We start from the raw sequence: 24,166 nt of genomic DNA on the forward strand, positions 1-24,166 counted from the left end.
CTTTTATTTATTTTTTGCAGCTTAGGGCCTTGTTATAAAAGGTCTGTGAGTCCTCAGAGTTCTATATTAATGGAGTAAACTGAGAGATCATCTGAAACTAAGAAATCCTGCAAAATACAAGTAATATAAACACTAATGGTCTTGGTATGAAAATTATACACCTCTAATTATGCATTATCAGCTAAAAACAGAGTCTTTAGTCAGCTAAAGACTCTGTAAGCTAATGCTCTGCTATAGGCTTACACACGTAAAATTGATTGGTCGCCTGCTTGAAACTCATGGTAATTTTAGAAATCACAAATTTGTTCATCTTTTTAATCTGTTAATCTGTTAATACCTTACCAAATGAAATTTTTTTTGTGTGTGTGTAGCACTGAGGTTACATTAACAACAGTGATGTCTGTGATTGTGCTCAAGTTTCCACAGTTTTGTTACATTCATAAAATGGCATCGCAAAATACATCTCAAAGCATGTGAATGGGAATGCATCTTCCACTCACAACCAATCAAAATCTGATCCTGACTTTATTTTCCTGCTTGCTGTCCACTTAAACCTGCTAACAAGCTTTTGACTGCACATGAAAGCAAGAATTAGTTTGTCAATGTGAAAAAATGATCTCTCAATACACTCATCAGTGTGTGACAGAGGAGAAAAAGTGCAGCATGAATGGAGGGTAAATATATAGAACAAGTGTTTGCGTGAATTGATGACTGAGAAATACATTGTAGAGAACTTTGTCAAACATAGATATGGTTAAATGGTGTGATATAAATGTGAACCATTTACCATTTCCCTGCCATAGCTCAAGTTCAGAAAAATAGCTGAGGGAACAAACAACTACTCCAAACTGTTGCTTTCCATCAAAGAACTTTCCAATGACGCCCTCTTACAAAATGTTATAAGATGTGCTGGGAAATTCCAGAATCTGTTAATCATTTCCCATCAGTGACCATATGTGTGGATCGTTGCAACACAGCATTGTTTAGAGGACAGCATATTCTTAAACTACATTCTCAAGTGTCATTATGAAACATTTCCAAACTTTTTTGCTTTAAACAACCAAAAACAATCTACCTGTGTAGTGTGTTAGAATCATCTGTGTACTGCCCTCAACATCTGTTTTTAGACAGAGACTGCACCAAGTTGACTGCGTTTTTTCCTTTTTTTTGTTTTTTGTTTTCCCCTCTTATGTGGCTTCCTGTCCTGACGTGCCTGGCTGCGCAGCTGTGATTGGCTGCTCTCTTTCACAACTTCCGTACTAACGAAAACAGAACTGTCAGCTGACAGTGAGTGCAGTAGAAGAGCAGTTATGCAGCTATAAAATTCTCTTTTAACACATTCATTCATCCATCCCTAGAACTTTGTGTATCTGCAGCAAGAGGAAAGAAAGGCATGTTGACAGGAAGTGGAGGGAACTACTTGTATCTGAAAGTATTCCGAAGGGGGCAGAGGAAGTTCTCTCTCGACGAAGAGTGAGAAAATGGGCAGTGAGTACCAACCACTGTCTTCTGCAGAGTCGTGCAGAAGTTTGTTTATAGGTATGTACTGCCTCTTGAAGTCTGGTTGTCATTTCAAGAAGAACATGCCATGTATCACACTTTATAACTGATGTTGATATGCACTAAATAGAATGTTTGATGGATTATTTTCATCCTTTTTATTTACGGAAATTGATTGAGTTCTCTTCCACTGAGATGGTACAGTCTTGAGTCTGCAGCCAGCTTTGTTTGACTCCAAAGTGAAAGTGAACTTACTGTGTTTATCTACAGCAAAAAAGGGCAGTGTTCAAGGGATATTTAGTGAAAGCCATTCATGTACATCTTGATTTAAACCTAATCATTTGTAAGATACGGTGAAGTTGAAAAGTAAAAGAACTTAAAAAAGTATTGGTTCTAATGGGGCTCAAACTTGAGTCTTTTGCATGACAGTCAGTGAATAAATGCCAGGAACCATCTACCTCTTAACTCCTTTTTATTTTCACATAATGTGAACCATATTCATGTCAGAATTTTTCAAAGCAAACACCAGCAAGTAACTCTTTTTTGAGTCGTGAAATTCCTATATTGCCATTTTTTTGCCTTTGCTGTGAAAAGGCAACATTTTCCAACATTACGCCGACTGAAGTGAGGCTGTGTTGCTACAGCCCATCTTATGACGCATTTCAGAATCAGAGGGATTAGTCATTAGAGTGCGCTGTTTCACAACGCTCTCAGATGCAAAGCAGCAATCATTCTGATCATTGAATATTGGTATCTAAGTTATCTGAGATATAATCTATCTATAGCCAGTGTCAAATTGGTTTTTCAGACGTCCACCTAATGAGATTGAAGCGTAGGTGTAAAAAGCTTGAACCTGACTCCATAGTTCTGGCATTTTAAAGAGGTTGTTTTGTTACAAAGGAATACTTTGATGCATAATGTATCATGTTTTGTTTTTACCCATTTATCTTTTGATTCTTGAGCTGAATTGATTGTGAAGTTTCTCTCACATTTTATTGTAAAATCATTGTCTCAATGTCTTGTTTTTAATCTTACCAGGGCTTAAAAAAATCTGACATGGAAAACAAGAGCAGTCACTTCTTGAGGAATTTTATGATGAGAAAAGTTCAAAAGCTAAAATCATGACGCTTCCTTCTATCAGCGTACCAATAATAATTGCACCTTTGTGGGTTTTGTGTGGATGCTATCAGTATAACTAACATACCCTCCAAGAGTCTGTGAACAGTGATGTGGAATCTCTGCATGTCATACTTTTTCTTACACTTTACTTAGATGAACAAAAGCTGTTAAAAGTATACTGAAAAAAGATTTGTTTAGTGAACACAACATAATATGGATCAAATTTCCTCACATTGGTCAACATAAGTGAACAACATATTGTTCACTGAAACAAAATAGAACCTTGTTGTATGAGTAAGTTGTTTGTCTATGTTTCTTCTTGTTGAATGAGTGAAATCAGAATGAAACATTGTGAGGGATATAATTAGGCTAAATGCCATAAACCCCCCCCAATAAAGACCGGTGCATTCAAAAGCTAATATAACATAGTCTTGTTAACAGTCTAGTGGAGTTTTTTTTAGATAATAAAACCAAAGTCATCCATGAATGGATGAGTTCCTTTAGATTGATTTCATCGCTCAAAGTTAATTTAGCAATCATTGCAATGGTTGGAGATGCTGCTGGCTTCCACACACAGGTGCCTTACTAACATTCTTATATGCACCACATTCTTAAAAAGTGTGAGCAATAATTGACCCACAATATCGCTTTGCAAGCTACATCAACTCACACGCTAACCTAAAGAGGCAAATCCACAACCAGCCATGGGGAAAGCCAAGTAACATGAAAGTGTTTCTATTGTATCAGTGTCATCCTGCATTGCTGAAATGATAAAAGCTGCACATGAGATATCATGCTAGAGATTCTGGAATTTGATTTCACATTTGGGCAAAGTTGCTGTCTTACATCAGAAGGACCCTAGGTTTTACATCTGTTTTGTATATGAACAAGGCAAGTCACCACAATGATTTATTTTCCCATAACAAATATGGTAAATAAGTGTTGGACTAAGCTCAATATGAAAGATTTCTTATAGATCACAACTGCAGAGTAGATGTGGAATCCAACAGATTCATTAAAAAAGTCGAAACTATGACTCCCAGTATTTAGATTCTGTGAAACTCCAAATGAATCCTGCTTTTGTGTTCATGTACCATTTATTTAGAATTTTCTTATCATGACAAGAGGTTTGCAGTGGATAGAGAGACTGACTGGGATTTTGGAAGCTTTGAGTCATTCCTGTGACACAGAAAAGGTGCAAGTAAGGCCCCACTGCTTTCTATAATTTGTGAGTTTAATCTTGTCAAACATCAAAAAAGTTAGCTGAGCATGAAAAGTTTAGTTGGTAAAACAGTAATTCCTGCTTCTGTCTAGTGTTTGGTGTCAACTTGCAAGTCCCCTAATCCCGCCCCCCCCTTTGTAGCCAGATGGCTGTCACACAGGCAGGTCCTTTCCAAAACCATGCTGATTTCCCATCATTCTTTTGTTAATGAGGTCATTAGCAACGCAACAGACAATTAAATGATCCAATTTTGGCATTTTTCTCACTTGTTTACTTTTTACTGCACTGTACAGTTTTCCAAATACATCAAATGACCCTGCACAGTGTGCGTGCATCTGTTGAGATGAGGCCTTCTATGCTTGTGCCATCTTCCATCCTGTGATTAGTGTGATTCTCAGAAGCTGTAGTAAATTAGAGAAAGTCACTGACACGTGCCTGCAACTAAAACCAAGTCCAGACAGTCGAGTAGCATAAACAGAGCTCTTGACAGAGTTGGTGTTGGTACAGTCTCATCAGCGATAACTCTGTGGAAAGAGTGCAGCCTGGAGCTGCTGTTGCTGCTGCACAGAGGAAGTTTTGTTAGCTGTTAAATCGTGCAGAGCGGGAGACTTCAGCCAGTTAGTCGAGCATTCTCCTTTGTGTGAAACACTGCCGAACACTGACACTGCTGACAGTTAATTATGGGAGTCACAGATCACGCCGGCATGTCAGCCCGACTACGATTGACATGCCGCATGTTTACATCTCTGTTGTAATGTTGTTTTCTAGTTATTTTCTCAGCAGCAGGGCTGTTATTTAGTTGCAGAAGTGCCTCAGGGCTTGCCATAATGATTGTAAAAGCAGCACAGATTCAGGGGAGTGAAACATTAAAAGGGACTTCTGGGTATAATTGGATAACCTGCCATCACAGTAGCTTTGCAAATATTTTAGGTCAGGCTGCTGAAACCTGCACATTTCCCAGTTAGATAGACTGTCATTCTCTATAGGTATGTCCCTACGTTGCTCCACTATTTTTTTCCTAACTCCTCAACACATACAACGTTATTCTGACAATGACTCAAAACCAACTAAACTTCATATTAAGTTAGATGGGCAGACATCAAAACAAGCAAACATATGAATTTTGACACTGTAGTATGTTGGAAGTGCCTCATTGGAATTTGAACTCCAGGTGGTTGGTGTCAGGAAGAGGGAGGAAAAGCAATATTCACACATTCATCTCAGAATGCCAGATTTAGAACTAAACAAAAAAAAAAGTTGAAATATTTTTCACAGCTTGTCTCTAACACATTAAAGCTGAGAGAGATATATGCCTGGTCAGTAATAAAATCTGCTTACACAGATTGTGATGGCTTCCATTAAAAACCCAGCCTTTGATTAAAACATTTTTCATCTGAAGATAGTTTTTCACCTGAAGCAATGCAGTTCAACAAGAAGCCCAGAAGAGACAGGAGCTTCTGAGGCAGCAGTTCATCCACCATACACCGATGACAGTGAGTCCTATCTGCTGTCTCCCAGAGTTTTTATGGGATGAAACCAGTAAATCTGGCTTCTAGCTATACTGTCCAATATTTAACTTCAAAGCTGCTTCTTGGGAATCTGTGCTGAAAACAATTATTGGCAAAGTTTACTGTTAAATCAGATGTGCTGATTGCAGCACAATGAAGCAGAAAAAAACAGATGAACCATGTGGGTAACGTCAGCTAGGACCACATGTTACATCTCACTCGTGATGTATTCCCACTCCTAAATTAACGATCATTTCTTGGCAGGACATTAGGCATTCTTTAAAGGTATATTTCAATTTGTGGTGTACTAGTGAGTAGCCACAGTGCTCTCAGTTTGGAGAATGAAAACCAAAAGCTTGACATTCGAGCTTAGCTAAAAGCAACTCAGAAAGTGGTCATGAAGAGAGCAATTTTCTTCCCCCATCTAAAACTAGTCAAATAAAAAATGTCATAGCAGTTCCCATTACCTGTAAACTCTCCAGATACCAATATGAAGGGATCTGATAGAATCCGTACGAAGCAAGCCCAATACACAAGACCCTCCCCCACAACCCACAGGGCCCAAAGGATCCTTTTTCTAAGGTTGTGGTACAAAACACTCCAGGACACCTTCAGATGCTCTTTGGCCTTCCTTGACTTGGCAGGATGAGGAGAGCACACTCTAAATTAGGCAGGTAGTCATATTGTTATGTCTGATTGGTGTACGTCACCTTGTGAGATACATCTTTGTATCGTCAAAAGGAAATGAGAGTGTTAATCGTAGTCATTTTGGAGCATTTTCAGTAAAATTGCAACATTTTACGCCAAAGGAAAAAAAACTCAATAAAGCCCAAACAGCAGCATTGTTTTTCTTTACCTGGGATTTACATAGCGTGTCAGATTAGAATTATTGGGCACAATCAGTATAACATAATTTTATACCAAGAGCACATGACCCAGATGATCAGATATTATCATTCAGGCAAACACTGCATTTAAATATCTGGTGTAAATAAAGAAAAGGTTTCCTTTGTGTATAATCTCATACATACTTGACCATTAAAGGTTACGGGGACAAAAATCAGGATGAATGGCACAGTATGTGGCACTTAGAACTGCTGTATATACACACATATATATATATATATATATATATATATATATATATATATATATATATTTTTTTTTTTTTTTAGTTCATAAATAGAACATTATGTAGAATGTAGAGCTGTCACTCTCTCTCTCTCTCTCTCTCTCTCTCTCACACACACACACACACACAAACACAAACACACACAGTAAGAAAACGATCACCTGGCTCTGTAGAGTAGTTCAGCTCAGTAGAGTTTTTTTTGCAAAATTGAGATCTGAGGCCACTGATTTGGTTTTATGACCCCTGCTTGTTTTGTTTCGGACTCACTCCTCCTTATGACTGATGCATGTTACCTGCCCACACTGCAAAGTTAGCTTCAAGTTGGTTAACATTGTGAAAGCTGCAGAGAGCCAGACTTTTCTTGCCACTGAAGTTAGATAAGGGTTCAGCTAGTTTCCATCACAATGGTTGTCTTGCTTTATCGTGTAAATATTACCGCTTTGTGTTATCTGTTAACAATATAATCTGTACGAGACAAAAACATGTGTAGTAGTTACACTTGCATTTGGCTTAACTCAATTCCTCTGTAGTTTTGTTTTCTTACTAAACATTTTCATTTCACATAAAACAACTTGAAGTACAATCTCAGTTGCAATGCTATGAGATATGTTAGCTTTAAATCAAGCAGTCATATGATTAGATATATGTTCTCTACAGTTGTGGACAAAGTACTCAACTCCAGTACTTGAGTCAAAGTATTGAAACTCATTGACACTCATGGTCAAATCTCAACTACAAGTAAAAGTTGCTCAGTCCAAATTTTACTCAAGTTAAAATACTGAAGTACTTACTTTTAAAAATAAATAAAAAGTACAAAATACATTTTCTAATATGTATACACTGCTGTATTGTTTTCTGAGTGCTTTTACAGAACCATGTAACTCTCTGAAACCACCTGATGATGTACTGACATGCAGAACCACCCTGCTACAAAAGTCTGTACCACCTGTAAAAACTTCAGCATAAAAATGCAATAAAAAATACGGACAGGTATTTGCATAAAAAAAAATATTTAAAACATCCCCACCCAGAAAACAGGAGAGCCTTTTTTTTCTTCTCCCCACACATTCACTGGAGTAGGAGTTTACTGTTGAGTCCATTACCGCGAACAAACTACGACTCTGCTTTGATGAAAATATTCAGTTCACTAAACACTCTCGTAGTCTCGGCAGAAAACAGCCTTACAGCCAAATCCAGTTTTCTGCTGAGACTCCAGATCTTTTTACACCACTCTAGTGAGGCCAATTGCATTTTAGGAAAGAAAAACAGCAACAGTGGATTACAAAGTTTGATGAAAGTTGGCGTCATTTGGACGATATTTAGATCCGCGTATATCCATATAACGGGAGTGAACGGGGGCATCGGCCGATGCCCCTAAATATGGAAATATCGTCCAAAGATACTCGGTATCAATACTCGATACTACTCGGTGAGTAGATGAACGTATTTTGTGCCAGAAATAAGGTCCAGGTTTAAAAAAAATCAAACTTCTCCTTTCAGGAAAAATGGTAGGGGTAATTTGTAAGCTTCAGTGTTATGTGCTGAAGGATAAATATTCTAAAGGAGATAATAAAGGAAGCACTGAAGCTTCTTTCCTTTAAGTTTTCAGAGAATTAGACCAGCTCGTATGATGACTGCTACTTACTTCCAGGTCATGTGGCTTAGTTAGGAAACTTCCTTGGCAGCAAAGACCATTTGGCCACAGCTTTGGTCTTCTTACAGCCAGAAGTGACTATTTTTGCAAAAAAAGGTGGTGCGAGAGGGTGAACATTGGCTTCATGTCCCAAGCCTTATGTTTATGTCCCTCTTTTATATAGTCTATGATTTTGTCCCTGTGGTTTTCCGGTATCTAAAATGTCAGAGTATGTCTGATTAACAATCAGACATATGGTGCAGCAGTTGTGTAAAATTACCACGAAAAGCTTTATCCTTTCATCCTTTGATTACAAAATTGTTAAAAAATACTTTGGTTTGCAATTACATTTTTCTGCACAGGCTGTTACTTATATATTTTTAAGCTTGAATTAAAAATAGGTGTCTGTCATAATCAAAAATAACACTAATGATGGCAAAATTAGTCAAATGATGAGACTCAAAGGTAAAATTCCTTTTGCTGGGGCACCGTGTTTTATTGTGAGTAATGTCAGCCTATTGCAATCACTTTTAAGCCCTGATTCACTTTGCCACATCCCCGCTGGGAACAAAATAAATGTGTAATGCTCAGGGGAACTGTAAAGTGTGTGTATTTAATGGTGTAATAGGGAAAAGGCAGCAGCCTACTTGGGAGACTATTTGATATGGATCTTACCAAAAATCGAGGAATAGCCTTTGATTTGGAATGAAGCCATTCATAACCTCTATCTTCTCCTGTTCTTCGACAGAGACGTCAGAGTGCTTTATATGCAGGGATGGTGAAGTTAAAACCGGCAACCCACTGAAGAATTTCTGTGACTGCAAGAATTTACTTGCCCATCACGTGTGTCTATCTGAATGGATCCAGAGGGTAAGAGAGACTTTGCATGTATGGAGCATTGATTTTTTTTAATTTCAGCCTGGCTGTTTTTCTTCATCAGCCACTTGTCAAAATGTGAAGGGGGACACATCTGTGCTGGATTTCTAATAGTGAATAAATGCGTTTGCCTCCTTAGAATTCCTTATTGAGACAAAACATTGCAGCCTAATGAGCTACATTTCAAATAGCAATAGCAATTACTTTTAATGAGGGTTGCTAACAATGATAACGCATCAGAGGCTCAGACACTGATAATAGACTGGCAGAGATCCAGGAGGCTATCATGCACCCGACACCTGTCACCTACTGCAGAACAGCTCATTAACATCTGTAGTCCTCCTTGAACCAGCAGTTGTACTAATATAGTAGTTAGTGAGGTGGTGTTTTTCCTCTAAACACATCCAAAAGTTTCTTCATCCTCTTTTTAGTTGTTAAAATGTAACTTTTCAAAGGCGGGGGTACATTTCTTGTTCTGTTCAAGAATGATTCTTATTGCTGCTCGTGTTAATTTCCTCTTCTACCATTAATTCTTACCAAAGAACGTCTTATTACTACCGTGTCTTTTCCGTGAAATAAATTCTAAAAAGTGGGTGCAGAGGTGTGTTGATGTGAAAATGTAAATTTAGCATCTGACAGAGGTAATGAACCTCCTCTGGATGCAATGACTTCTGATGTCATATGACATGAAAGTGCACTTTAGAAGCTTCTTACTTTCTTTGGGCAGATTTAGTGATGCACTGTTCATTTTTATACCTTAATGTGATAACTGTCCAACTGCCTCCTTAGAGCAGCAGTCACATTATGCTTCTACAAATGCTGGTTCTGATGCCTGAAAAGTAAAGGACTCAAATGAGTGAATTTTCTCCCTTTACACCTTTTTTTTATGGCATTTTGACCCACAGGAGGAAATTCTCTTTGTTCCACAAGCTTTCTCTGTAAGTTGTGACAATAAACTGCCAAGTATCCTGGAACAAGTTCACCAGAATAGAATGCAGTAATGTTTAATGTTATTCCTGCTGTCATAGGCTAAAATGTCTGAAGTGAAAAAAAAACTATTCCTCAGTTCCCATCAGCTGTGATGTTTTCTAGATCTGTTGGAATAGCTGAAGTTATTTCTAAATCATGGTAAATGATCTTTTTCTTTATTTTATTGAATATTTTATATACAGACTAGTCGAGCTGTTCTCGACATGGCGGCGTGCGCAGACACAGTGGCTTCATGCTCTGTCGTTTTGTGCTTTTTACGTCTACTTTCCATCTTGTGCACTTTTATTTTACAGTGTTATATATGTATAATATACAGCTGTCAAGACCTGATCAACATTGGTATCCAGAGCAGTTCTGTTGTTACAACCCGATTTCCGCAGTCATACAACCAGGGCTCTAAATTAACTTTTTTCATCACCAGCCAAAATGGCTAGTAGATGTTAATCTTACCAGCCAAACGCACACTCACTAATGGGTTAAAGTGTCTAGTAAGTTGGTCTTTTCTACCAGCCAAATTGAAATTTCACCAGCATTTGGCCGGTTGGCTGGTGTTAAATTAGAGCCCTGCATACAACACTCCTTGCGATCCCACCCGACCACCAGGATCCCACCGGATTGTTGGCCACATCAAGCGACGAAGACAGCACAGAGTGACGAAGCAAAAGTGCCGATGCAGAGCAGGCCTGCTAGCCAGGCTAAGAAAGGACCCACAAACCACCGCTCCCCAGCCTCTTTTTGACTAACGTTAGATCTACTGGTCCCAAAATGGATGAGCCGGAGCTACGGATGGCTACCAAAAACCAGGGCTCTCAAGTTTTCAAGTTTGCTTGGAGTGAGATTCGGGCGGGGCAGGGGCCGGGCCATGTGCGTGGGGGGGTTTCTTTCGGGGTTTTTTTTTGGGGGGGGGGTCCCTTGCAGTATCCCATCGCCATAAACTAGCTACTTAAAGAACAAAGAAATTGTTTTATTTATACCAAAATCACAAATCTTCACTTTTACACTAAATTCTGCTATATTTTAAAATAATATGTTTTAGGTATGCAAAGTCTTAACAAACAAAAAAAACAGACAAATTAAATTAAGAAAAACAAACATAACCCCAAATGGGCCCCTTGAGCAGTCCCTCTCTGTGTGTGTTTGTTTATGTTTGTGGCAGATTTTGTTGCTTGATGACTGATATTGGGGGCTCCCATTTAAAGCACTGTGGCTCAATGTCAGCCATTTTCACAGTCATGATGGATGACAGAGTTCCATTCAGAAACAAAGTGTTCCTGGTCTTGGTTTTATTGAGCCCCACCATGGAAAAAACCCTCTCTGCATCAGCATTTCAGTGCGGCAGAACTAATACCAGTTTGGCAATTGTAGATAGCCTTATTGGGAATCTGTTCATACCAGTCACCTTTGAAAAAAATTAACCATGGAAGCCTAATTACACTCCTACATATTTTTCATTTTTCATTAAGTTGCTCATGTCAAAGGGTGTGTGCTGAATATTTAGGTCTACTACTCCAACGAACACTTTAATCGGCAGGTATTGGTCTTTTACAAGGAGTAGGAAAACTATAGTAACTAATAAAAGATTCAAATAAATGAAGATATGAGGGCCATTTCAGACCAGGGCGGCAAAGCGTGGCGGAACGGAAGCGATTTTCACCGGCGGAGGTGAAAATACATGGAAACAGATCTGTCCTTGCACACCGACACGGCGGTAGTCGGGCGGTAGCGGCGCGGAGACGCCTCCGTCCCGCGCTGCTTTTGGAAAATAGAACTCGAGCGGAATTTGGACGGCAGCGGCCGGCGGTGTCTCGTTGAAATGAATGGGGAAATTAAACCAGCTATGTATTCATGTCTTCGAACTTTTTATTGAAACGGTGATGACCACCCACCGGTTTTAAGGAGCGCTGCTGCTCTTCTTCTGTCGAAGTAAACACGCTGAAATGAAGTTATCAACAATAATAAACCAATAATGTAAAACTTCACTGCGGAGTTATAAAATAGTCAACTCGGAGAGGCAAAGACAAAACTTATCCATTTTGCTGAACAAGTCTCTGGTGATAACTGTCGGCGTTTTCAACAGTGGCCAGATAGCTTCTGTCTCAGAGACACCTCCCCCAACCCCCTCTTAGAAAACAACAACGAGCAACTTGTAGGCCTAAAGCTACTATTATTATTATTATTATTATTTTATTATTATTATTGTTATTGCATCTATATGCGCAGTTAAATACATAGTCTGTGGGATTTGGAGACAGGGCTGGAGCGGAACTACCGCGCCCGCGGACTGTCCGGTGTGAAAAGCCAAGTTGAACACACCGCCTGATAACCGGCGTAAGACTGCCGTCGTTTCGCTGCCGCCACGCCACGCTCTGGTCTGAAATCGGCCTAATAGGCTATGTCCGCTGTGCATTCATGGGACGCGTGCTTGCAGCTGAAAGCTATTTCACACCCGGCAACAAGAAATTCTGTTTTCTGATTGGCTGAGAAATTCTATTTTGTGATTTGCCGATGGGTTGCTAAATCAAGACAGCTGTACAAGAGCTATAGTTCTGAGCTGTACGAGCGCACAGTAACCTGCCATTGACTCGTTTATAGTATCGGCCATTAGAATTTCTGTGCGACGAAGTTGATCATTTCTCAGCGTGAGAAATGGCATGTGTGGCGTGTGAGCGTGTGAACTTGTTGAAATGCGTGTGTCTCACGCTCATTGCGTGAGACTTGAGAGCCCTGCAAAAACTGTTGTGTGATTGTTATCACTGAATCTTGGCTTCATCCCACTATTCTTGCGGTGAAGCTAACTAGTCGAACTCTTCACCGACAGGACTGCAGAAGCAACTCATGCCAGAGCAAAGGGGGTGGTCTATATCAGCAAAGACTGGTGCTCGCAGAGCCATATCATATCATAACTACTGCACAACAGATGTATAAGCTCTAGCAGGCCATCTGCCAAGGGAGCTAACTGTAGCCATTGTCACAGCTGTCTACATACCTTCTTATGCTAATATTAGCCTAGCCCAATCCCACCTTCACTCCACCATCAACGAACAACAAAGAGCTTATTATGACGGGGTTCACATCATAGCTAGAGAGTTCAATCAAGCATGTTTGAAATATGTCCTTCCCAGTTTTACACAATATAACAAATGCACCAGGAGAAAGAAATTACTGTATCATGTATATTGTAACATTAACATGCTTATAAAGCAGGGCCACAGAGCCATGTAGGACAGTCAGACAATCATGCACTGCATCTTCTCCCAGAATACGTCCCCCTCAGAAGGAAACACAGCCCCACAACAAAAAGAATCAACACCTGGCCTGAAGGTGCCCTCTCTCAGCTGCAGGACTGCTTCAGCAACTCTGACTGGAGTCAGCTGGAGAGTCAGGATTTGGAGGAATTCACAAACACTGTTAGTGTCTCTGTTAAAATATGCATCAGGGTTTTCCAGAATCAGAAGCCTTGGATGACCAGAGAACTGCAGCTTCTCATCAGAGAACGGAACACAGCCTTCAGGTCAGGGGACAGAGATCAGCACGCAATCTCCTAAAAACAGGTATCAAAGCTTCAAAAACTTTATACAAAAGACAAATAGAAGAGCATCTAATGTGCAGTCCACATCACCAACTACAGGGGAAGCACCACTCAACCCTCCAACTCTGATGCTTCCCTTGCAGAGGAATTAAACAGTTTCTTTGCTTGTAAACAGACTGATAGACACCCCTCTGGCCTATAGTGGCACCTCACTGATTTTATAGGAACATCAAATAAAGATGTGAGCTCAAGGTAGTGAACCCTGTGTGCTGAGCTCACTCCTGTACACCTAAGACTGTACAGCCTCCAACCATCTCCTAAAGTTTGCAGATGAGACCAAAGTAGTTGGACTCATCACAGGGGGTGATGAGTCTGGGTACAGCGAGGAGGTCCAGCAGCTGGCAGTGTGGTGTTCAGCAAACAATCTTTTGCTGAACACCCATAAAACTAAGGTCATCATAGACTATACGAGAGTCAGAAGAGACTATGCCCCCCTCCTCGTGAACAGCGAGTGTGGAGAGGGTGTCCTCCCACAATGTCCTGGGTGTCGCATTCCCACTGTAGGAACCTTCCATAGGAACACATATGACCTAGGTGTTTGGTGGTTGGTAGCTACGCCCCTTGTCAGATTTCCGCTTCCTCATTTCCACTTCTTGTGGTTCCTAATCTGCTCAACGTAAACAGTAGAATAACGTCTGAAATGTTTACTCATACGACACGGACACAACCGGCGCATGTTTAATGAGTTAAACTTACACGTCGTCTCCTTTGTCTGCGGCGCTCTGCTCTCCTTCCTTCATGAAACGAAGAAGCATCGCCTGCGCTCGATCCTGACTCTCTCTGTGTGCTCTTCCAGCCTCAATATTAGACGCCCGATGTGATCGTCCATGATTAATATCACCATCATGCAGACCATGAACATGGTGGCCTCCTCGCTCTCCATATTAGCTTCTAGTTTTGTTTTTTTTAGTTGTGTTGTTGTTGAGTGTGGTGCTAAAGTAACACGTCACTGTCGCAGACGGTTGCGTCGCATCAGTCCTTATCAAGGTCCCGACTCATGTACAAATGCAAAATGAAACACTTCCCCTGGGAAAGAGCAGTTCATAGAACGAAATTCGAGGTGCACAGCTCTTAGAATTGCGTTCTTAGAACTTCTCTGTCCGAATGCGGCTACTGTCTCAGAGGATCTCTCCTGGTTGACCAACACAGAGGCGATGATAAAGAAAGCCAAGCAGCGACTGTATTTTCTGAAAATCCTCAGGAGAAACCAACTGGAACAAAAGCTCTCTATCGAGAGCGTACTCACCAACTATAATGGGTTGGTATGCCGGGAGCTTGGCAGCAAACAAGAAAACCCTTCAGCAGATTGTAAATTCTGTTTCAAAAAAAGTTTGGGCCGCTCCCTTTCTTCCTTAGAACAACTGGCCAGCTTTGAATCACAACGACCAGCTCCATCCTCCGTGACCCCTCCCATCCAGCGCACCACCTATTTGACCTGTTGCCCTCGGGCAGACACTACATGTCAATTAAATCTCGCACATCAAGACTCACAAACAGCTTCTTTTCATGGGCCACACATCAAATCAAATCAAATCAAATTTATTTGTATAGCACATTTCATGTACAAACAATTCAAAGTGCTTTACATAAAATAAAAGCATTGCAGCAGGGAGTGGAAGAAGCATTAAAAATACATAAAAGAATATAAAGAGAAACAAATAATATAATTTAAATTAATTTAAAAACAAGCAACAGTCAAGATAAGTTAAAAGATAGCGTGCAGATTTCATGCATAGACACATGAGAAAAGAAATGTTTTTAACCTTGATTTAAAAATGTCTCCATTTGGTGAAAGTTTAATCTCCACTGGCAGTTTGTTCCACTTGTTGGCAGCATAACAGCTAAATGCTGCTTCTCCATGTTTAGTCTGGACTCTGGACTGGACCAGCTGACCTGAGTCCTTGGATCTAAGAGCTCTGCTGGGTTTATATTCTCTGAACATATCACAGATGTATTTTGGGCCTAAACCGTTCTGGGATTTGTAAACCATCAGCAGGCTTTTAAAATCTATTCTGTGACTGACTGGAAGCCAGTGTAAAGATTTTACACAAGATTTTGGTGTGATGTGGTCAGATCTTTTAGTCCGGGTTAAAACTCTTGCAGCAGCGTTCTGGATGAGCTGCAGATGTTTAATGCTCTTTTTGGGAAGTCCAGTTGAAAGAGCATTACAGTAATCGAGTCTACTGGAGATGAATGCATGGATGAGTTTCTCCTGGTCTTTTTGGGAGAGGAAACCTTTAATTCTGTTGATGTTTCTGAGATGGTAAAAAGCTGCCTTGGTGACAGCTTTGATGTGGCTGCTGAAAGTCAGATCTGAGTCTATCAACACTCCGAGGTTACGAACTTGGTCAGTGATTGTAAGGGCCCGAGCCTCAAGATATTTACCAACGCTGACCCTCTTCTCTTTGCTACCAAACAGAATGATCTTAGTTTTGTCTTCATTTAATTGTAGAAAATTCTCTCTCATCCAGGTGTTTATTTCTTCCAGACACTGACACAGTACGTCTGCTGGGCTGCAGTCGTCTAGTGACAGAGACACATAAAGTTGTGTATCGTCTGCACAACTGTGATAATTGATGTTAAAGTTCTGTAATATCTGACCCAAAGGGAGCATATACAAGTTAAACAGAAGAGGTCCAAGAATTGACCCCCGGGGGACTCCACAAGTCATTGCCACTCGCTCAGATTCATAGCTGACAATTGTAACAAAATAACTCCGGCCTTCTAAGTAGGACCTGAACCAGTTAAGGACAAGAAAAGGACAAGGACAAGAAAACTGAATAGCCAATAATATCATACTGGTCATGATTATGCCTGGCTGTGGTGTTTTTGGCGGTTTCTGAGGTTGAGCTGAGCAGTCTGCAGAGCTTTCCTGGGTAGAGTCTGGCCAGCTCCTGTTTCCACACCTGTGTCCCATCTAATCCCATCAGGAGCCCTACTTAAGGACTTGCAGGAGCCAGTCTTCTGCAGATTGTCTACGTCTTCCAAGTGGTAATCAGGTCACCTCCAAGATAATTCTGAGATATGTTTGAGAAGATACTTACCTCCGTATCCTTGTGATCCTCAGCTTCCTCCGATCACCTAGAAAGCCATTCGAACTCCTGCAATCTTGTCTCCTGTGGACAACTTACCTTTGTAATTTACCTGTTTGCTCATGCTCCAATGGCTAAGGCTCCATTCACCACAGCCAGTGCCTACCGTCAAGGATTCAGTTGCCTCTTGTCGCAGTGGGAAGAGTATCATTGCTGTTTCGGATTATACTGGGTCATTCCTTGGATTGATTAAAAATTCAAACAAGTAATGTCTCACCTTTCCTTTTCTGTGGAGACTCTTACCTTCTGTCTGGATCTTCACCAAATTCTTTCTACGATAAACTCTTTTTTTCTACAAACTGTTCCGTCTTGCTGTTATGCTTCAGTCGTTCTCTTGTAGCTCTAACAGCTGTCAGAATATTATAATCTGTGAGACACATAGGACCTATTTTTTTAGCGCAAAAAACACCTCTGAGTCACTTTCTTTAATATGACATTCATAAGCTGCTATTATTCCTATTCTTTAATTATTTAAACTGTTTCTAACTTTTTATAATTATATTGAGACTTATGTTCACCATTTGTATGTCTTGTATATATTTTATATTTTTTAAGCACAACGAGTTTGCTCCCGTCACCTCATTATATGGCGCATATAATGACAATAAAGCTTCTATTCTATTTCAGTAATAAGATGGTTATACTGGGGTAATAGTTATATAATGAAGGAGTAATAATTTAGTAATTGTATTTAAATATATAGTATTAACCAGATCATAGCCTAGTAGAAACATTTGGTAAATTGGGGTAATGACAGTCATGAAATGTGAACAAAATTAGGATTGTTGTATTTTACTAATTATATGGTAACGTGAAGTTATATCAGAAATTAAGTTTGGACTGTTCTGGAAACTCAAATCAACATATGTCAGAAATACCATGGAAGCACTGCTTTGAGCAGATAAACCATGTCAGGTCTGTTCTTTTGACAAGTTGCTTCCATTTGTGTATATTCTGTGTAAGAATATGCTTTTAAGTTGCTACGCTGCACACCAATCAGTTTGTTTTAAAAGAAAACAATGTGTGTCGCTGTTGTGCTGTCCACTCCACTCCTGTGAGCTTTGGTTTTCTCTGGATATTCCACAAGTGGCGAACAGCATTCTACAGTAGACCTTTCATCTGCACCACCCAGCTGTCAGAGTGAAGAGCCACTTCCATTAAGTGTGTGTCTTCCCACTATACAATTATATACAGACACACACAACGGTTCGTGAAGCAGGCGCAAACACACACACACACACACACACACACACACACACACACACACACACACAGAGCCCTGTTCTCAGCTGAGAGCGTGTGCTGATGATACCAAACTACTTTTTCATATATGTGTGTGTGAGAGAAGCAGACAGACAGAGAGAGCATGTGACCTTTTAGAGTGCTCAGGGTAGGGAGCCCCATTCCCTTTTATGGAACAGAAATCAGCAATTGACCTGTCACTTTTGCTCTGATAGCCATCTCTGGAAAGCAGGTCGTGCACATATGTCCAAAGTGCCTCTTAACCGCATTTTATGAAACCAGAAAATGTAATCCAATAATGATTTGACTTGCGAGAGAGCAAGCCAGCTGGGAGTGATAGCACGAGCAGTTACCACCCTTGAAAGCGGTTGAAAAAAATTCTACATCCTTATTTAATTCCAGTGACAACAGCATTGCACCAATTTGCCACTTATGAATTCAACAAAACAAAACAGAGCTGGTGTTGATTTCAGTTGATGATACATACATCAGCATGTTTGCAGCAGAGGACTATCTGAAAGAATATGGTCGACACCGAAGCAAAACATATGCTGTCTTTTTTTAGACCGCCTCAATTGCCCCCCACCATTACCACCCCTTTTTTTTATTGTTCAGGTTCCCAAAGACAAATAGCATGGCACAAAACTAATTAGTAACCAGGAACTAGTTAGGAGATGCCCTTTGAAAAACATGTCCTGAGGCAGGATTTAAATATAGAGACAGAGTCAGTGACTGAGTGTGCCTGGGAGATCCCGGCCTCCAGGCGCTATAGCACTTTGACCCCTGACCCTCATTATAGGGAGTGCATTCCTGGAGCGGTGAAACCCCTGGCAGCTTAAAGTACAAGGGCATGGGAGGACTGTATGGCTCGTACCACACCGGCCGAGCAGGGCCTGGTGTGCCTCACTGCCCAGGCCGACGACAAGCTGGAGAAAGCACAATACTCAAGTGTGTACCATCATTTTCATAAAGGCCTAGAAGCAAATGGATGAATATACTTGCATCTGGCTTCACTCTGCTGATGCACTTCAGAGCTTGTTATCCCACTCATCTGAAATGAAGTACATGGAAGAAAGAAGTGATGCAGAGGTGCTAAATAAAGCACTGATGCAGGTGAGAGGGAAAGTGTAAGGAGATGAAAAAATATAAAGAGACAAACAGAGTTTAAACACTGACAGAATATATTAGATATGTTTTTCCTATGTGGTGAATGTGTTGCCTGCCTGCCTGTTCTCTTTTAATTGCGAGCGGTGTGAATCGTAAGTTAAGCTTTCTCCCCCCACCTTCTTCACCCTTCCTCTCTCATGGGTTGATAATTCTCATCATTGCAAACAGACCTGCTTTATATTCATTAGCCCAGCACTCCCAGCAATCAGGCCACAGCGCCAGGGGCAGTGGTCCTCTTTATAAAATCACACTGCCTAATAGTAGCGTTCTGTAATTATGTGCCATTAGCATCCATCAAAATGGTCTTCTGCGTGTCATGTCTTTTGGCCGTGGATTTGTTTGTACAAATACTTTTATTGTTTTCAGGATCTTCAATAAGAAGATTTTTGTCAAAGTGCTATTTTGGTTTAATGTTTCTGTTTGCAACAGAGAACGCTTGTTATGTATGTGACTGCTGTGTCCCTGAGGTACAAAACACAAGCACGAAATGGAAAACAATGTTTTCTCTGAAATGTTGTATTTTCTTTTTAGTTGTGTTTTGGTTTTCTTGCATTTTTGTTGTTTTCCTCATTTCCTGTCTTGTTTCTAAATGTTGTTTTTGTTCCTCAAGGCTACTGAACTATGCTGGCTTTTAACAATGTAATTAAATTAGCTTTATTACAAGCAACACACATTTGGGTTAAAAACCACCAAACAAATATAATTAGTTTTTTGATCAAAACACAAACAAATGATTTGTAACTCTTTCATGTCAACCTGCAGACAAGTTGGGCTTTGGAGCTGCTGTTTTGATCCCTGGTTGTCTCTTAATTACTTTTGAACATTGTTTTCTTGCAGGGATGTGGAAGTGAAGACAGGCTGCGATGCATCATCTGCAAGGCCAAGGTAAGTGTATTGATGTGTGTCTGGTTTGAGAAAGGGGGTTGTTATAAAAATTGAATGAGATATTTGATGATGTCTCATTCTTTTAATCTTTACTGTGTGAAATGGAAGTGGTGAGCATTTAAACAAACACCATTTAAACCATTAAGCAGTGTCTGCATCTTGCAAAACAGCTTTAACTAGAGCAGATCCATAATACTAATGAGCAATCAGCTCTTTGTTTTGCTCTGTGATTTAGCTGATTTACCAGCAGTTGTGTTGCTTATGAGCTGTAAGCTGTCTTTTATTCCTTATTATTGCAGCAGAAGACTTGCAGTTGAAAAAGGAGGGTGAAACATTACAATATTTGGCAGAGGATACAAGCCATGTAATGACAGAATCTGTATTCATTTCAGGAGCAGAAATTAATCATGCTTTTCTGTGTTACATTCCCAATGCAAATTATCCATCGAGTCGTGTGTTTGTGAGTTTATTCCTATGAAATAGTGGAGCTCATGTTTCGACACAGATGGGGCTGCATGCTGGATAAGGTGGTCACATTACTAACCATCTCCAATTAGGACGGATGCTGTTGATGTGTTGCTCGTATTCATGCTTGCGCCGTGGGTCAGAGCATCACAAGCTGGCCGCTGAGTGTTTTATTCATTGTTAGCTCTGCCGTGGCGGGTCGACTGTCCGTTTCATATGTATATGCATGGCAGGGATTCATTCTGTGGAGAAGAATGCTACAGTAACTTTAACGACAACCTTTCGGGAGTTTGAGATAGTTTAAACATGAAATCATGGACACACATATTTACAGTGTAAAGAAGTCTCAAGTGATTGTTGTTATTCATTCAGGGCTGCGTGCTAGTTTCCACTCAGGGTCAAAGACTAACTTTCCGTAATTCTGGGTTAGGGCTTCTGTCAGGATGCGCACGCACACATCTCAGTAGCCTTGCTTCACTTTAACTTTGAATGGAGAATATCATGAATGTGCTAACAGAGGTATGAGGGAGTTTTAGCCCTTTGCTTCCAGTGAACAATGTAACTTTTCAGAAGTGCTAGCCAGTCAAAATACTGTAGCTTGTCATGTGATTAATTGTTGCCATTCCTATTCTCCCTCCTCTTTAGTTGTTAGGCAAGCCTTTCATTCTAGCTAACAAACTATTTAACTACTTTCTCCCCATAGATTAGTGCACTGTATTCTTGCTCTAACATTAACTGATTCAGTTATCCTCAAAACACAGACTTGAAAACTGAAAAAGTCCCAGCAGTCCCTCAAAGTACCATTTAGCAAAGTTTTTTTTTGCAACATAGGGTTGTCAAAGATAGATAATGTGATACGAATCTATACCAAAATATTGTATCTGAGCAGATTCTCATTTGTAAAGGTACCTGTATCAACAGTATTTTCAGACATACAGCCCCTCCTCTCATGGGCAGCTGAACACATTTTGAGTGGATAACACTAAGTTGGCGGCGGTTGCCAGTAGGAAACAAAATTACAAGTGTTTTTATCATTCAAAGAACTTCTGAGACCAGAAGTGCTGAGACCACTTAACGGCAGTTCAACTTGGAAATAAACCCCAGATTTCTTTTTCTGTTCTTTTTCCTTTTTCTTAATCATTGTCATATATTCTATGAAACACCAGGAGGAATTGAGAATCTGTGTGTCATTTTTCCCCCCTGTGGTATCAAAAATTATACTGAATATTGAGTATTTTTCCGGCGTCGAGTTTGAAAGACTGGTAACATGACAATCTTACTGCGAAACTTCTTATTAAAGCAACAAATCACAGTAAACTGCCATGTTCATATGCATAAATCCCATACAGAGGTAGAGACATGTGTCCATGGCTTTAAGCCAAACAGCTGTCAATCATGGAGACACACCCCCCACTGAGAATCTTTTGGTTGGTCTAAAACACACTGAAGGGGTCTAGAGATAGATTAAGGTAAAAAAAAAAGTGATGATCATGCTGTGGAAAGAACAAAGAACAAAGAATTTTGGATTTTTTTTTTTTTTTAGGAAATAATTTTTGTCCTAACTATGATCATTTTATAACCCGAAGTGTTGTTATTCCTTAAAGCAACCAGGAGGTGACAACAAGTTGTTGTAACAGGCTGTGGTTATATTAGGAATGGACATTTTAAGTGAGTTTTGAGGTCAACTAATGAAGCCAATTGATCACCAAAGCGGTTATTTGTCCCTGTAGTCACACAGGCATTTTGTTGTTGTCTTTCCATCTGGTCTTTTTGTTCTTGAAGCACAACATTGTTGTGACAGTTTAGTAAGAAAAAATCTTTTACTCATCCTAAATAGGTAATGTTATTGTCTAAACCCAACAAGGAAGTGACAGAAGAGTTTTGGTAAAAATGTGGTGTTATTGACTGTCACTGTGGTGCATGGTGGAAAGAGCTGGGCCTGACTGGACCTGACTGGGCCTGGCAGGGCCTGACTGGACCTGATTGGGCCTGACTGGACCTGGCTGGGCCTGGCTGGGCCTGGCAGGGCCTGACTGGGCCTGACTGGGCCTGACTGGACCTGGCTGGGCCTGGCTGGGCCTGGCAGGGCCTGACTGGACCTGACTGGGCCTGACTGGACCTGGCTGGGCCTGGCTGGGCCTGGCAGGGCCTGACTGGACCTGACTGGGCCTGACTGGACCTGGCTGGGCCTGGCTGGGCCTGGCAGGGCCTGACTGGACCTGACTGGACCTGACTGGGCCTGACTGGACCTGACTGGGCCTGGCTGGGCCTGGCTGGGCCTGACTGGGCCTGGCTGGGCCTGGCTAGGCCTGACTGGGCCTGGCTGGGCCTGACTGGGCCTGACTGGGCCGTCCAAATGCCCTCCTTCCTCCTAATGATGATGTTGTGGCCTCTTAATTGAATGATTTGAGAATGACATCTGCTCTTATGTAAAAATGCTCATTTTCCCTCACGTCTCGTTCTCACTGGCCTTAAAAATAGCAAATTGAAAGCTGATCAAAAAAATTAACTTTTGACCAAATATCAAAGGGAGAATTGACACTTCACTTTAAATTTTGAACCGTTAGTCATTGGAAGCTCCTGTTGTATTCAAGACATTTTATCCAAATAAGGGAGGCGAGCTAGCATTAGCTGTCCATACAGTTGCATACTGCACATTACTCATTTGAGACTCTCTTGCTGAAGAAAACGATGCATTCACCCTGTGCTTTTACATTTTTGAAAATCCAGCACAGGACTTAGTTTGCTGTATAAAAAAGGAGGTGAACTTTATATGCAGTATCTGAAGAAGATAGGGAAGAGCACAATGAGCTGTCGCGCTAACCTGCACATTGCCTGTAAAAATGTCAGCCATTTTTGTTTAAATAGAGGCCATTTTCATTGATTTTCTGTTTCCCTGACAGCATCTGGCTGCAGGCAAACACAATTTTTAGTTGCTACAATTGTCTCTGCTCGTCTTGTAGCTATGTGGGGATGTTTCTTGCACTTTTTCAACATCTTCAACTGACTGTTGCATTTGTCTTCACCTATTGTACCTGTGGCATCGTCATCAATTATTAATACCAGACAGCAAGTGTCTGAGAGATGTCCCACTGAGAGCCCGAGCATGAACAGGGAATAGTGTCCTGACTGGTGAACGCGGAGAGTGACTGCTGCACCATTTAGAGAGTAAGTGTTGGGAAGCTTCTAGCTTATATTGATATTAACTCTGCTACAGTAAGTTAATGAATCAGTATAATAACATTTTAATGTCTGCATTGGCACAGCCATTTAATATTTGTCCACAGAGAGATGTATAAGTAGATCAGCAATGACTCTAATGATAGTGATAATCATTTGGTCCTACGCTGCTATCAGCCTGTAATGCATTGCTGCAATCACCCTTAGTTAACATTAAGGGGTTTTAGTCATTAAGACTTTGGGCTGGCATGATCATCAAAGTCTTCATTTCAGCGTGTCAAACATTTTATTTTCTGTCCTCTCATATTGTTGTAGCTGTTTTTCTTTTTGTATTTTGTTTTTCCTTTTTCAACCGGGTCTCAAATGTGGGCCATTTGTGTGAGTTATGCTAATTTGTTGGGGCAATGAATGCATTAATTTCATTAGCACATGGCCTCAAAGCAATAATTACCAGAGTAGGTGTGTCAGAAGCAATCATGTTAAAATTTGCCAGTTAATTATTAAGATTTTGTTCTGGGGGACCTGGATTTGACATCAGTCGCCGAGGGAAGAAAAAAGAGAGGAGA

The 24,166-nt window shown here is 40.6% G+C and overlaps 1 protein-coding gene across 1 annotated transcript in view; it reads left to right on the top strand.

Annotated features, from left to right (window-relative positions):
* Positions 1-1,246: 1,246 nt before the first annotated feature.
* The window catches only part of LOC142400202 (uncharacterized), a 106,710-nt gene continuing 83,790 nt past the window's right edge, over positions 1,247-24,166 (top strand). The window contains exons 1-3 of the mRNA XM_075484921.1: positions 1,247-1,539; positions 8,863-8,984; positions 19,908-19,955. Coding sequence (XP_075341036.1) covers positions 1,482-1,539; positions 8,863-8,984; positions 19,908-19,955 — 228 coding nt within the window. The 5' untranslated portion in view covers positions 1,247-1,481. The remainder of the gene's footprint in view (positions 1,540-8,862; positions 8,985-19,907; positions 19,956-24,166) is intronic.

The sequence above is a fragment of the Odontesthes bonariensis genome, chromosome 15 (genome assembly GCF_027942865.1).
Source record: "Odontesthes bonariensis isolate fOdoBon6 chromosome 15, fOdoBon6.hap1, whole genome shotgun sequence".
Classification (NCBI taxonomy): Eukaryota; Metazoa; Chordata; class Actinopteri; order Atheriniformes; family Atherinopsidae; genus Odontesthes; species Odontesthes bonariensis.